This window comes from Streptopelia decaocto (assembly GCF_964273445.1).
Source record: "Streptopelia decaocto genome assembly, chromosome: 1".
Classification (NCBI taxonomy): Eukaryota; Metazoa; Chordata; class Aves; order Columbiformes; family Columbidae; genus Streptopelia; species Streptopelia decaocto.
Window position 1 is genome coordinate 38,891,855 of NC_138663.1, and position 15,011 is coordinate 38,906,865.

Below are 15,011 nucleotides of genomic sequence, written 5' to 3' on the forward strand. Positions count from 1 at the left end.
CTCCTACAGTTGAAAACAAGGATTTACCTAGTCAGCCAGTTCACTGGATACAATTTTTTCTAGAACTGGGTCTCTGTGATAGATTTTCATATAGATTTTTTTGATACCTGGTAAAGACTGGTGTCATATTGAAGACTTTCCCAATGAAGGTCCTAACAGAGAGACAGCTCTCAGAGAGACACCCACCTTTGCTTAACTTTAGCAAGGGATGTACATCTTTGTCAAGTGTGACTGGAATTGACTTACTTTTCAAAAATTGTGGAGGGAAAGGTAATGGTCTGACAGATCAGCCAACAGACAGTCAAATACCGATGCATGGAGACACAGACTGCCTCAGCATGTTTAATTTCCATTGGAAACACAATTTAAATGTGCTAAAAACAACAACTGCATGGCATTAGTAAGAAAGTGTTTCCTACGCAGACACAATGCCATGATTGTGTCCAGACTCCATCTGATACAGATAAATACATTTGCTGTGAGCACCGTGTACAGACTCAATTGCCCAGGATGTTGTGCTACTGACAATTTGGCACTTTTAATCTCCTTTATACCAAGATTGTTGGGAATGGTGCCATTTGTAATGTGAGAAGCCAAACAAAACCACATTGTCAGCAACACATGTGAGGTGTTCTTGCGATTACCTTCCTGTCCCCATAATGGTGACTGAGACGGGTCATGAACTCAGTCATTAGCAATGTTGTTCAGTGTTAAAGCAGCAGGTAAAAGTGTGGTGTTGGAGATTTGGTTAAAGGTGTTGTTTTGGCCAGATTGGTGTTTTAGAAGTAACGTAAGTTTTTAAAATCCTCTCATTTCGGGCAGGTGCTTATGCACAGGCTCATCTTTCCCCCCTTCCTGCACTCTGTTTCCATCAGAGAAGAGCAGTGCTGCTGAAACTTCTCATTTTCAATTGCGCGTCCTCCGAGAGTCTCCGCAGAACAGCGGAGGTGAACAGGAGAACAGAGAACGTGAAGAACTGTGAAGGGCAAAAGTCTCGTGTGGTGTCAAATTATCCCATGATTCATCAACTCATTAGCTGTTGTTAGGCTGGACACATCCCTTCCCTTTCCTGGACTGGAGTCCCAGGCTAACTGGGATGCCTTGCCTGTGGTTTACAAACATCCCAGCTCACCAGGGGTGAACTCAGTGGAGGGCTCAGTAGATCCATCTCGGTGTCTTGTCCTCATGGGACTCTGAGTCCAGCAGCGGGAAGGCTGCAGAGCCAGCAGGAGGTGAGGGGACGAGTGCGGAGATGCCCTGATGGCCACCCAAGTTCGCTTCCTGACAGGATACACTCTGAAGATCTCTAGACGCTCTGTAGGTTATTTTTGGTACTTTCCAAATAATGTTATTTCAACTATAACCTTTAAATTGAATTTCCTGCCATTCGTATACGCGCACTTCTCAAAACTAAGACGACGTTCTACATCTGTTGTTATTTTCCTCTTAAATTGTAGCTCTGCTCTGAGAAAAAGCCTGTAAAAATGTACCTGCAGGGGAACCACTGTTTAGTGTGTCAGTGAGCTCTTTATTGAATTTCTTCATTTTACCAGTTTAACAGAGGTTTTGCTTTGTATCAAAATGGCAACCTTGGGCCAATGTTAAAGGGGTTTATTTTCCCTCCTGCTCCATCATCCCTGGGGATATTCCTGATATAGGATAAATGCTGCCCTTGGGTTGATCTCCATCACCATGTTTAAGTGGAGAGACATTTAAACAATGGAGTGTGAGTTCTGGGATCAGGTACTTCAATGGGGTAACCATTCCGGGCAGCAACTGTTAAGCCCACCTACACAGCAAATGAGTTCCTTGCATTTCTTCCCTTCCAGCTTCTGTCCCACAGAGAGTGTCCTGCTAGATCTGCCTGATAAAAGTAGAAAACATCAAATATACACATGAATACACAAAATTTTCAAAAGTAGGGATTCCCTAGCCCTGCAAGCTATGGAAGAACGTGGATAAAAGTGGTAGGAAGCTGAGGCATTTATTTGCAGGCACTCTCTCCTCGTGGCAACTCTGGGGCCACAGGTGGGAGGAGATGGAGGAGGTGTTCACTTTCACTCCCTGATGGTGATGGTCACAGGCCCAGAGAAGCGGGGAAACAAGGGTGGGAGGGGGAAGCGTGCCACTTTTGAGTAGTTTCACTCTTAGCCTGCCTGGCTGTGAACACACAGCTACGAACTCATGAGCACAGGACGGTCACGAGATGTCCCTACTCAGCACCTGAACCCCGGTTCCTCAGTATGTTTGGACAGAACTAGACAGTGTCAGGACTCCAGTTCAAAGCCCACGCAGCAGACTCAAGGCTTCAGAGAGCTCCCAAGTGAGGCTGTGTACCTCCTCAATGGGTGCTTGTGGTGCCACAAGTGCTGCTCAGACCCAGGTGGCTTTAGCCTGGCACAGCTGCAATGGAAAACTCACCAGTGTGAACTGGAAGGTGGTGTACCCGTGGGACTGTTGATGTATTTGTACGGCTCTCACATCCTCTCTGTGTCTCAGTTTCCACAGCAGAAAAGAAAAGAAAAAAAAAAAAAGGCATAAAGGACATCTTCCCATCTTTAAGAACTGAGACTTGCAGAAGAGGCACCTGATCCTGCATCGCAGATGGGTGTCTGCTGCCCAGGTCTGTGGGGACATTATTGACTTCTAGTATTAAAATGTGCCTACACATATCCTTGAGGGTTTCCCTTGCATTGAATGCTGCAGAGGGATGGCCAGTGTGCCTCATGAACTCGGTCACAGGTCTGTATTGAAGAGGGGGTACCTATGCAAGTTATGATTTAAAGGAGGGCAGCACCAGATTTGGAGACCAACCTTATACCAAATCTCTGTCCGAGCAAATTAATAACCTGAACACTGGCCAATTTGCTATTCAGCACCAGCGACTGCTCTTGTCCTTGAAGGAGATTATTACCTTGTTACCCTGGGCAGTCTTGGAAAGATAAAGCCCTGCTCTATTTTGCAGCCTGCCAATGTGTTACATCTCTCTCTATTTAAAGTTAGAGGGGCTTGTATGAAAGTGCTTGACAAACCTAATATGAAGCAATGATGGCTTCCGGACCTAATAAATTGGGAAGAATTTTGAGATTATTGTACATTCAGAAGTGCTTGAAGGCAAGACATGATACTAGAAGCAGATTCTTGGGAATAAACCCTCAGGTGCTCTGATTAGCAAAGCCCGCTCCCAATTTAATCACATTTACCTTCCTTCTCTAGAGGAAAAATCCATTACAACAACCGCCCCCGCTCTGCTCAGAGCTCTCCTTGCTCCTCCATTTTCTTCATTTCTATGCCTGAACAGTTTCTAGAAGGGAGTTAATTAGATCGTTGATTTTGTTTTAAAATATGCTTGATGATGTCACGCTTATCCAAAGGCCAATCCCCTGCTCCCCCTGAAGCTCTTCTGGGTGTTACTTATTTGCGACTATGGCAATTATTATTTTTCATGTCATTAAAATGCCTCAACAGAAATTACTTGTTTGGAGGCAGATGCCTCCCTCCCTACAAACTGATGTTCAGGAATTGCAGTCCTGTCTCTCCCCTGGGCTCAATCAGGAGAGAAAATTTCTTCCCCTGCTCTGTAGTTTCTCAGGTTCAGCCCTCCCCATTTGCCCCTTCACCTCACTGCTCATAAGCACTTTACTCTTTCTTCCCCACTCTTAGAAGGCAGAGGATATGATGAGAAAGGCAATGGACCCAATCAGTATGCCTGGATGGAAGGAATGGCAGGGAAAGGTGAAGTCCAGGTCCACAACCTGACCCAAGGACTTGAGAGCACTTCAATCCCTCAAGTGATGTACTGCCTTGTGAAACAGGTCAACCCAAAGGGTTCCTCATCCCTCTTGAGAGCCCACCTCTGTCAGAGTTTCAGCTGTGGGCTCCCTCCTCTGAGTGCTTTTCTTCCTAGGGAGCCCTACAGGTGAACTGCCTGCAGCAGAGTGGCTCTGTGGCTTGGTGAAGCTTTTGAGTATGGCTGTATGCAATTGAAGAGCCCATTTTCTGGCTATGGCAACTAGAGTAGGAAAGGCTGCTTGTTACTGGAGACTCAGTAACTACTCATCAGATCCTGATGAACACTGCAAGACCACCACTTGGAGGAAAAACAAAGAGTGTGGAAATTACTGTTTGCCCCACTATGGTCTCTGAGGAGCCTGAAGATGCTCCTTGAGAGATGTGACACAGAGCCCTTTACATATGATACATTTCAGGTTCGTTGCTATAACACAAAGCTGAAGCTCACCACATCTGTCCCATTGACTGCACCTGTATTTGGGAAATGGGATGTGGAGGTCTTGGGGGAAATGGGATTTGGTTTCCTGAGAGTAAGACAGTACCAGTGTGTAACGTTCTTCCTCATCTGTTCCTGAGAGCAGCATGCATGGACAGGAGGAGAATACCCTTTTGAATATCTCCATTCCATGTTGCTCCCTCAGCAGAAAAGGGCACAGAGCACCGAAGCATTTCATAATTTCATGATCCCTGTCCCTGCAGCTCAAAAGAATGATTGCAGCGGGGCAGGGAGGGCTATTTTAGGAGGGTGCGGTGCCACACAGTTGGGAGCAGGCTGTAGAGAAGGTCGGGGGGGGGGAATGCCCTCTGTCTGCACCTGTGCACACATTGGCACACACAAACACACACGCACGCACAGCTGCAGCCCAGTGGGGAAACACAGAGGGGATCAAGCACTTGGCTCCACTTGAATGCTTACCTTGGGAACAGGCCAAGGACATGTGTCCGCAGGCACCAGGGTCCAATCCCTTAGCCACGATCTACCCAGGTGAGACCTTATTTCTAAGAGGAAATGAGCACAGTTGCTTTTATGTTTCAAGGACAAGAGTGTCAGTATGGTTCTCCAGTGCTGACATTCCCTGCACCCCAAGAGGAAGGATCCCCCCCTCTCTTCCTGTTTCCCCAACTCCTTTTCTGCTAGCAGGTTCCTTCATCAGAGATGCTCAGTGCCCAAAGGGAAGGTGGCTGTTGAAAAGGACTGCTTATTTGGTTTTGGTTTTGTTTTTTTTTTCCCTTAGGTCTTGGAGATGGTGCTGGCAGCCTGATGCAGTATCTCTCCCTCCTTCCCCCCTCCCCTGCCTCAGCCCCCGTGAGTGGGGAGGAAAGAGCGTGGGTGGTGGAAGGAGCTGTGGTCCTCAGATGTGTGAATTGTTGCCGAATAGAAATAGTGCACTGCGGACGGACAAAGAGCAGAGCAGCTCAGCTGAGAGCCATCGCTTTGGGCTTGCGTCAGTGACCTTTTCCTCTCGCCCTTCTCGGTCCTCACCTGACCCTCCCACTGCTTCCCCTGCACTTTGCACTCAGAGAGCTCTCTGCACAGCCCTTCGCAATGCTGAGCAGGGTTGTCACAGGAGTTTAAAGGGGTGGGGGTGGGGGGAGTGGAAAAAAGAAGAAAAAGCACTGCAGCAAAGACAAAGCAATACAGTGATCCTGTGTCCATTTCCCTGGAGCTCAGGTTGCCACTCTGCTGGACAAGAGAGCCATGGGCTGAGCCATCACACCACGGTGCCTGCATGGTCTAGCCATTGCAATGAAGCCATAGCTGTCCTGCCCCTACAGCTGGCAGGGCTGGGGATGGGGGAGGAGAAGTGAGCCTGTTCTAGGGTCAGTGGAGTGCTTCAGACTCACTTATCACAAATAAATGGAATTAAAAAAACAAAACAAAACAAAACAACAAATGAAAAACATTTCAAAGCCTTGTGGCACCAAGCTTCTAAGATGGTACAATTGTAAAAACCTGCATAAGTCATCTAGAGAGTCAAACAATGCCACCCTCATACCACATGGAGAGAAGTGGCAGCTGGGCAAAGCAAGGGTTTGGGAGGTGTTCTGAACTGAGGCAATGGTAATTCTGTGGGCCCTTGGCCCAAAAGATCTGCTGAATTCCTGCCTGTGGCTGCAGGGGACAGGGCTTGGTTGCCTGGAATGTCCTTTCTAGTACTCTGCTCCATTCCACTACTTCAGTACATGTGATGGGGGAAAAACGTGTGTTGGGGCAAATGAGAGAATGCCAGGAGCCCATAAAAGCATGTGTGGGGCAAGCAGGAAGATGCAGTGAGCCTCAGGTACCCCATGGAAGATGTTTGTGCAAGTCTCACATTAGGACATTGTTATGTCAAACACCTTGAGAGTGGTCAGGACTTTAGAGCAAGGGACCAGAGCAGTGAAAATGATGTCTACAGGCTCAGTGTCTGTTAGACAGGAGACCTGCTGTCCTCTTTAGCTTGTCCAACCCAAGAGTTCTCCATTCTGCTCCTTCCCGTTTTAGTCATTGCATACAGACTGGGAAAGGTGTGAGATTTCATTTGTGAGTTAAGTGACACAAACTCAAGAGATGGGACTGGTCCATGGGTTGAGAAACTGTCAGAAGCCTTTGATTTAAATCTTCTGCCCTGCCACTCACTGTGGTATAACTTTGGGGAGGGAGATCACAGAGGACTTGTTGCAGAAGGGGGGAGGCATGTTATGACATGAGGGAGCTGTGCTCGTACTGAAGAGGCCTGGAGCCTCAGCCCCCCTCTACCTACCTCCTGATAGCATCTTCAGAGCAAGCCAGGCTTGCAAAGGGCAACGGTTTCCGTTGGCAGGAAGGTGAGAGATGTCCATACAGGGCTGGTATGTTTGTGTGTACATGTGTGGGTGTCATAGCACCGAGCTGACCTCTGAAGCCCGGCATGGCTTAGCAAATGCCTGTTTTCCCACTGCGGTCAGAGGAGGGCCATGTCACACGAGGTGATGGAACGATGGTCCTCAGTGATGCAGCTGTGTCCCATCACCCATGCAGACATGGGCAGAGTCTTCATCCAGCCCTTTGGGCCCAATGGCAGCTCCCAGCCAGCAATGGGAAAGCAAAGGTGACCAACAGAAGATCCGGGGTAGGTTCAGCCCATTGATGGCATCCAGTTGTGATGCACAGGATGGAACAAGGTGGGGGCTCTGCTGGCATCTGCCAAGCCCACCCTTGATAAAGGGTCAATGGAGATGCAGTGCCAGGTCCTGCCATGCTGCACCACTTGCACTTCATGCAGCTTTGGGTGCAGGCACGTGCACCTGTGTCCAAGTGCCCACAGCAGGGTCAAAAGTCTCTTTTTATACCCCTTTTCTTGCTCTGCTTCTCTCTTTCCATTTCCACATCTATCACAGGGAAGGGAACTATTTCAAGACCTTCAGCTTCTTCTGAGCTGGTCCCAACACATGCTTCTTTCCCCAGAGACAGCACCATATCCTGCCCTTTACCTCCTCTCCAACTGCCCCATTTTCATACCTGCAAGACCAGAAACTCGCAGGAAGCCAGTTTAGAGGGCCAACCCCTTGGCACATACGTTGAACAAGCTTGAGATGCAGCTGCAGACCCTTTTGCAGCAGAACTTGGACCTGTCTTTCAGGGGAAGACACGCACAGCCCTCAGGGTAGTTGCTGCATCTGCCCACTCCAGGGCATGCTTCTTGCTTTGACCAAGAGAGAGGTTCTGGCTTGTCACCTCCCCAGGCTCACATAACACAGGGCAGCCCCACTGCATGGAAAAGGACCCAAACCTGGGTGAATGAGGTGACTTGAGGTCTTGTGGCTGTCAGAGCATGGCTGGACCCACTGGCTGGGCGGCAGGGCTGGTCTGAGCCAGTTTAGCCCTCATTTCTTCAACAGCATTGCAGGCTTCACCTTGCCTGAGCTGAGCCTCACCTGTGGCAACTCCCCAGCTGGGCATCCACGGTGTGATGGGTGGCACTGGCTACACACTCCATTTGTCACACATGCATCTTAGCCCCAAGAAATTTGGCTGAAGACGCTCTTCAGGTGACACTTTACTCTCCAAGCAGGCAGGCTGAAGGATTGTATCACAGAAAACTTTTCTAGAAGATCTGGGCTACACATTTCCGCTCCTCCCTCGTTCCTCACCTTTTGTAAGTGTGACAAAAGTACCTCCAATCTACCAGCATCTCACCTCAATGGGCCAAGAACACGCACAAGCGTAACCCCTGCACTTCCTGAGGACACGTTTCTACCTGGTTCCTCAGAAGTAAATAAAAAACCCAAAGAAGGCTGTGGTCCGACCTGTCAGAGTATCGCGTTTACTAGGGTATGTATATATAGCCCTAGCTCTGGGCCTAACACAAAGTGGCCTGTAAGGATGTGTATGATTATGTTTTCTACTCCTTGCCAAATGTAGCGCCTGGTACACATCAAAACACAGGGGAAGCTATGTGAAGACGAATTAAATTCAAAACAGAAGGTCCTATATGGGCATCTCCTCTTGTGTTCCACCTCTGACCTGACCCTCAAACCTTTCCCATCACACACAGGTCTTCCAAATATTTGTGGCCAGCTTAACTCTGGAACTGTCACCCATCTCCTTGTTAGCAAACAAAAGTTTCTAGTCAACAGTCTGATGTCCCTATACATCCATACTACCTGGCTTTTATCCTTTGCCAGAGAAAATAGAAACACCACAGGGAAAACACGCATGCTTACTAACTACATGATATAAGGATGTACTCAAAACTTCACAAGATAAAGGGTCTGATCCCTCTTAAAAGAAGTCCAGCATTAGCCCAGCCTTCTCAATAGATTTAGCGAAGTACCTGAAAACTAATTCTACAAGGTACTGTTTTGCCCTCTTTTGTTTTGATAATTTCTGAAGAATCCTTCCTTGAATTTATGTAAAATTTTCCCTGCAGGGAGAAGAGGGTTGTCATAATTAGAAGTGTCAAAGTAGTACATAGATTTAAGGTTATGGCTCTCCATAAAGGAAACAGACAGAAGATTGCCAAGGACTGCCATGGGAAGTTTCAGAGCTGAGTTAGACTTGGTACCTGTCTCTTTCAGGTCATTGTCTTCTCCATGACACTATTTGATTATAAACAGAGCTAGAAGGAATAGGTTAGGAGGTAAAAGCAGACTTAAGTGCAAAACAACTAGGGAAAAAAAGTTTAATACCACTGGAAAAAAAAAAAATATATATATATACACAAAAGTTTTTGGAGTTTGGTTTTGTAACATAAAGCACCATTAATTCCACAGTACATTACAACTCAGCCTACTACATCTTTCAGAAAGCATCCAATACTCCTGAAATCTGGTTTAGCACCAAGGGATTGACATCTTGTTTAGCACCAAGAAGCCTGTTAAACATACCCTTTGGTCCCCCTACCCTCCCCTCTCACACTCATCAGGCACCATCTGGCTGCTCATGGGTTGCACGTGAGAACTATCACTGGCATTCAAACACCAAATAGAAAAGGAGGAAGAAGGGAGCTTGTTTCTGGAGAAAGAGGCTTGCTTCTCATCAGGGAGACACAGGGGTGCTACACACTGTAAAGAGACAATATCTGGGTTTGCAACCTGTTGAGAAAAGGAGAAAGAGATTCTGTCCTGAGCATCACCTCTACTGCCTGAAAACCTCTCTGAGCAATTCCACACACTTGATCTGATATCAGAGGGGATAAAACTCAAGTCTCCTTTAGTTCCCATGATCCCATCATCATGTTTCCCAGGAGAAAAAATCCAGCTTTGCCTCAGTGAAACCTTGTTTTTATACTCATTGCCTCAGTGACCGTGGTGGGGAGGATCCAGGGCAGAAAGTGCCTGAAACTCATTCCAGTCTGTACAGCTTCCTTAGCAAAGCAGGGAAGGTAAGTAAACAGGGCAAGAGAGAAAATGTCCTGCAATTCTCTCAAGCTCATATTTAATATCTAGCCTGGATCCCTGTGCCTTCACCATCCTGGGCTGAGTGTACCGGACCTAGTCTCGTATAATAATCTGATGTGTATCTCCTATGGGAGAGCTCTAGTAGTCCCAGGTGCTATAGGCAGAGACCGTGGCTAATCATGAAACCACAGAAGCTAGGTAAGGCAGAAGACTTCATCATCAGTGATGGGCAGAGGAGAAACACAGTTTCCCCTGCTTGTCCTGCCCTGAGACTCAAAAAAGGGACAACTCTTGGCATTGCTGTTTACAGGAGTACCACAACATGTGGAAGCAGGTTTCCCAAGTACTGAGTCAGCCTCATCTGCTTGCCCCAGGACCGCAGCAACCCCAGAGGGATGTGAGTGAGCGCAGCGTGAGGCCAGTACAAATCCTACCCCTGGCATTCCTTTCCCACTGCGACATCTCCAACCTGACAAGAAGAGCAAGGGTTTGTTTTAGCCACATGCTTTTCTCAGTTGCTCTGATGAGATTGCCAGAAAAGGGCACAGAGCATGTGGCAGGAAAGCTTTTAACCCTGTGCCAAGGTGCTGTAATCTCACCTCTCTCTCTTTTCCATCACAGAGGTAGGAAGGAGCCAACCTGCCCAGGTTTGGATCTGATTTAACTGCAACTGCCCTTGCAGCCTCTGGCTCAGGTCCTGCAACAGCAGTCCTTCAATACCAGCATGGGAGAACCGCCTTCAGGAGGACCAGTGCAATGGCACACGGGAGCCAGGGCCCAGCCCTGGCTCTCCCCTCACATCAGTGAGTGTTAGGGATGGCTGCTGATGCCCATGGACGGATGCACCCCTGCCAAAGAGAGCAGATTTGGGTTCACTGTATGGACTAGCTTCCCACAGCCAGGGAACCACAACCAAGTAGCACCGCATGCGAGGTCTGGGAGGGAGGTTTTGTAGGGTTGTTGCTCTCTCTCTCATTCTGTACTTGTGGTCCGTAGTGGGAATAGAGTGGTGGGCTCTACTGATTCAATGACAGATGCCTCTGAAGGGTCTGGCTGAGTGTCTGGCCCTTATTCTTTTTGAAGAACTAGAGCTGGCACAGCAGACAACCCCACCAGGCCCAGATTTTATAGCCAAACAGAAGGGTGTCTAAGGAAAGTCAATGAACACACTTCAGAAGGCCAACTGTCCTCTTTCTTGGAAAGATGGTATCATCTCTCACTGCTCCTACATCTTACTTGTGCTACAGGAAGCCATCAGACCCCAGTCTGCTCTCCAGACTACAGGTGTGAGAGGTGACACCAGGGCCATGTTGTGGGCTGCAAAACTGGCATGTTTAGTTGGAACAGAGAGGAGCCAGGATGCACCTGGGTGGCAGGGACTTTCTAACCCTTTCTCCCGGAGGCTCTTGTGTATGAAACCCCAAGAAGAGACGCATCCCCAGGAACAGCATTATAGCTTTCCTCCTGATCTAGGACCCTAAATGCCAGGCACAGTTTTTTGGCAGATTTAGAAGAAGACAATAACCTAAGTTGGGGTCATGAGGTGAGGGGGCGAGAGATGGTAGTGTCACGCTGTAAGTGGACAGATATAGGCCTGGCTACAAGAGACCCAGTGTGGCAAGTTTCACACTCAGTGCCTGAGACTTAACAGGCCCATTTCTAAGTGATTTGCAGTGGTTACGGGCAGTAAAGAGAGAGAGAGGAAGAAGGAAAAGGCCAAAGAGGCCCCAAGGAGGAGGGGAGGCAGTTAGTCAAGGCTGGGCTTGACCAGGTACCCGTTGAAGGTGATGTACACATCAACATCATCGCTGTAAATGGCATTCTCCCGCTCCCGCTTGTAGAGCCTCACCCAGATCTCATCATTTTCCTGGAGCTCCAGCATGAGGCTCTGGCTCTGCATAATGCTGCGGTCACTGGGTTGGGCATACAAGATGACTGCCTCTTCTTCGTTGTGCATGATGTGCATGTAGGTCTCCTTGAAGTTCCAGGTGTGGACATTGAGGCTGAAATAGTAAAGTCCACCTACATAGCAGTAGAATTTGCCGTTGAACATGTCGAAGTGGCTGTAGAGGTTGACAAACACAGTGTCAAAGATCAAGACCTGGTAGCCTTCACTGCTATGCAGTGCTTTCTTGCGACCAACGGAGAATGCAGCGTACTGGTGCTTGCAGGGGTCTCCTGCTGTGCCCATCTGTCCTTTACTGCCTTTCGGGCCCTGGGCACCCCTCTCGCCTCGTGGTCCTTCTTTGCCCCATTTTCCCGGCATCCCAGGCTCTCCTCGGTCTCCTTTCTCTCCTAAAAGAAGCAGCATAAGACAGAATTCCTGTGTGATACCAGAGAGACGGAAGTGGCTGTGAGAAAGGCCAGTGAGGAGGCAGAGGATTGCTCAAGGATGGAGCAATGCCAGAAGAAGGAACATTCCTGAGGGTCACAATACCATTGTGTTTCACGGGACAGGAGCTAGCACAGCTCTGCATGCGACTGGGGGTCTCTTATAAATACCCTGCTCACCACCTGATATGGCCTTGCTGGAGGCACTAGGACCTGTTCCTAGGAGACTTCAGCCCGAGGTAGAGCCCAGCAGTGCAAAGTACCACTGGGACTCTTGACCTTTTCTTCTTCCACCACACTCCTTTACCTCCACCACAGTCCCTGCCCTCCTACACACCTCTCCCACGACCCAAATATCCACATAATATGAACCATGTTCTTCCTGTAGGCTGGAGAAGGACAGAAGTGCTAATGCCCATGGGAGAATATGACTAGAGAGGGACAATGAGCTGGTTCAGATGGGAAAGATCCAACCTGGTTTTGGCAGATGGTGCAGTCCAAGTTAGAGGGCTGGTATTTTGACAACACTGGCATCGTTTTGGCAGAATGAGCACCAGAATGTACTTTGTGTATAGAAAGAAAATGGGGGTCAGAGCAGCCTCCAGCACAAGTGAGAACATCCCAAATTTGGGCCTTGTTCATTTCCTCCTGTCCTTTCCCTGTGTGGTTTTGAAAAATTACTGGTGCACAGGTCTGCACTACCTGCAACTCCCTGCTTCTGTCTACCCTGGACACCTTCTGAGCTTTTATGGATTGCAGATATTTTCAGGCTGGTCAAGAAAAGGCCAACATCTGCCCAGCTAGTCCAGAGGAACCAAAGTGCAACAATAAGTGAGTGGGAGCAGGATCCAGCTGCCCGCAGCAAAAGCTAAAAGGGGAGCCCTGAAGGGAGGAGCTGGTCTAAAATAAGGAACCTTTTCCCATAAGCCAAGCCAGCCACAGCAGGGTGGAACAAGCTGGCGGTCACTGCCAGTTAGCCTGGAGGTGCTTGCAAATAGATGCTACTTCCCCTTGCCCTCCTCTGAAATACATGTGACCCATGGAACTGAAGAAGGTTCCCCGAGTGCCAACGACTACCCTCCAAACCTGCTTATTTTGCAGCTGGGTAGAGACTGCTCCTTCCCTCACACACTACAGGACTCTGGAAGTTTGAGGCATGGAAGGTGTCCTCCTAGCTTGGTGAGAGGCTGACACTGCTACTCCTGTGCTAGCAGGGAGGAAGAGCTGGTAGCAGGCAAAATCCTGAGACACAATAGTTACAGCACGGGTATGCACTGAACTCCCTCTTCCCCAGGCTACTCTTGATCACAGCACAAAACATCTAGACCCTAGACACAGTGTGTGTGGGCACACACTCTTCAGGATGGCATCTAGCAGCCTGTTAGCTTAACCAGCATGTCAGTGGTCCAACTGTCACCTCCACTGCAGTGCCACCTGTCCCCAAGCAGGCCTTTGCATCCCAGGACCAAGATGGGCACTTACCCTTCAGTATGGTGATGTTGATATAGGGACGGACCTCCGGCATTGGGTAGGGCAAGTGGTGGTGGCTGGGAGGGAGTGGTGGGTCATCTGTGGAAGAGTCCAGTGGGTCACAACACCGCTTGCAAGCACCAGGGGCTGGTTCTCTGAGGTTGGGTTCATCAGTGGGTGCCCCAAGCACAACAAGAGGGAGAAGAAGGAAGGCCACGGGTGTGCGCAGGTAGATTATGTCCATGGCGACCTGGGAAGAAATGAGGAAGCATCAGGGTAAGGTATAAGAAGGGAAGCACACAGAGGATGGAGCAGAGATCACCACAGAATATCTTTCTATGGCTGGAGCCAAGGGTGGGACAAAATGCCACTGTCCTGTCTAGGGAGTTTACATGTTTGCGGTCCCTAGAGGTTCAAGGCTGCAATCTGAGTAGCAACCGCGTGGCATAAGAGGATGCCTCATGCCCTTCTGCCCAGACCAATGGAGACTAGTGGTAACCCTGGAAGATGATTTGACCGTCAAACCCTGTCACTAGGCAAACCATTGGAGACACTAGAAGATTCAGTCCCCAGGCTTGGCTAGAGGAAGGAGACATGGCAAACCACACGCCCCTTTAGCAAAACCATACTCTGGTAGGCTGCTGAATCTGACGGGAGGGCTGAAGAAGCTTCTCCAGTCCTCCAGTCACTCGGTATCCACTCTTTATGGTAGTCTAACCAAACAACTCCCCTGTCCCAGCTGGAGTCTGACCCACATCTCTCTGCAGAGGCCCCTTCTCCTGCAGACTGGGAACTTCAGCCCCCTCCTTCCCCCCACCAAACCCCATCCCTCCCTGTGCCTCAGGTCCCTCCCACCAGCGCTCAGTTGTGCTCTCAGCCAAACCCCAGCACCTTCCCGAAAGGATGGCTGGCTCCTCCGAGAGCGGCAGCAGCGCCAGGCCCTTGCAGACAGACCAGAGGGGAGCTGCTCCGCCGCACAGGGTGCAGGAAGCAAAGCTCAGAGCAGGCAGCCTGCAGAGAAGCATGCTTACGAAAGACAGACACGCAAGCGAGCTAAAAAAGCCCCTTTCCCAGCCCCCCTTCCCTCTGCCTGCACCCCAGCACAGCGTGGCAGCTCACCCTGGAGGATGAGGGCTCCCCTCTGCACTTCCCAGCCCCTGCTCGAGGGCTCCCCTCCGCCTGCAAAGCCGGCCCCCGGGCCCATGGCTTTAAGAAAGCTGGTTCTTGGCACAGGCACTGCTGCTGCTGGCTGCGAGGCAAGCTAGGCTTGGACCTGCTCCCTACTCGCTCTTCTCCCTCCCTTTCCCTCCCTGGCCTTGGGCGCTCTCCATTGCAAACCGTCTTGGGCTTCGGCGCCTTTAACTCTTTCCTAGGTAGCGCCTTTTCCTTATTTTTTTTTTTCCTCTGCCTTTTCACTTCCAAACAGCCTAACCCTGGTCAGCAAAATGCAGGCATCTCAGATTGCTGTATCCTGTGCAAAAGGTGGGTAGGTAGCAGGCCAGTGTCCCACCCTGAGCATCTCAGGGTGGGTAAGGTGGGGTGCACCCGTGCAAGAG

General features: G+C 49.5%; 1 protein-coding gene across 1 annotated transcript; it reads right to left on the reverse strand.

The window, feature by feature from the left end:
- Positions 1–8,911: 8,911 nt before the first annotated feature.
- On the reverse strand, positions 8,912–14,786 carry C1QTNF6 (C1q and TNF related 6; the record flags this gene model as incomplete). The annotated part of the gene is given in 4 exon segments (XM_082043342.1): positions 8,912–11,949; positions 13,468–13,705; positions 14,575–14,742; positions 14,745–14,786. Coding segments are annotated over 4 exon segments (996 nt in total). The 3' UTR covers positions 8,912–11,401.
- Positions 14,787–15,011: the final 225 nt, after the last annotated feature.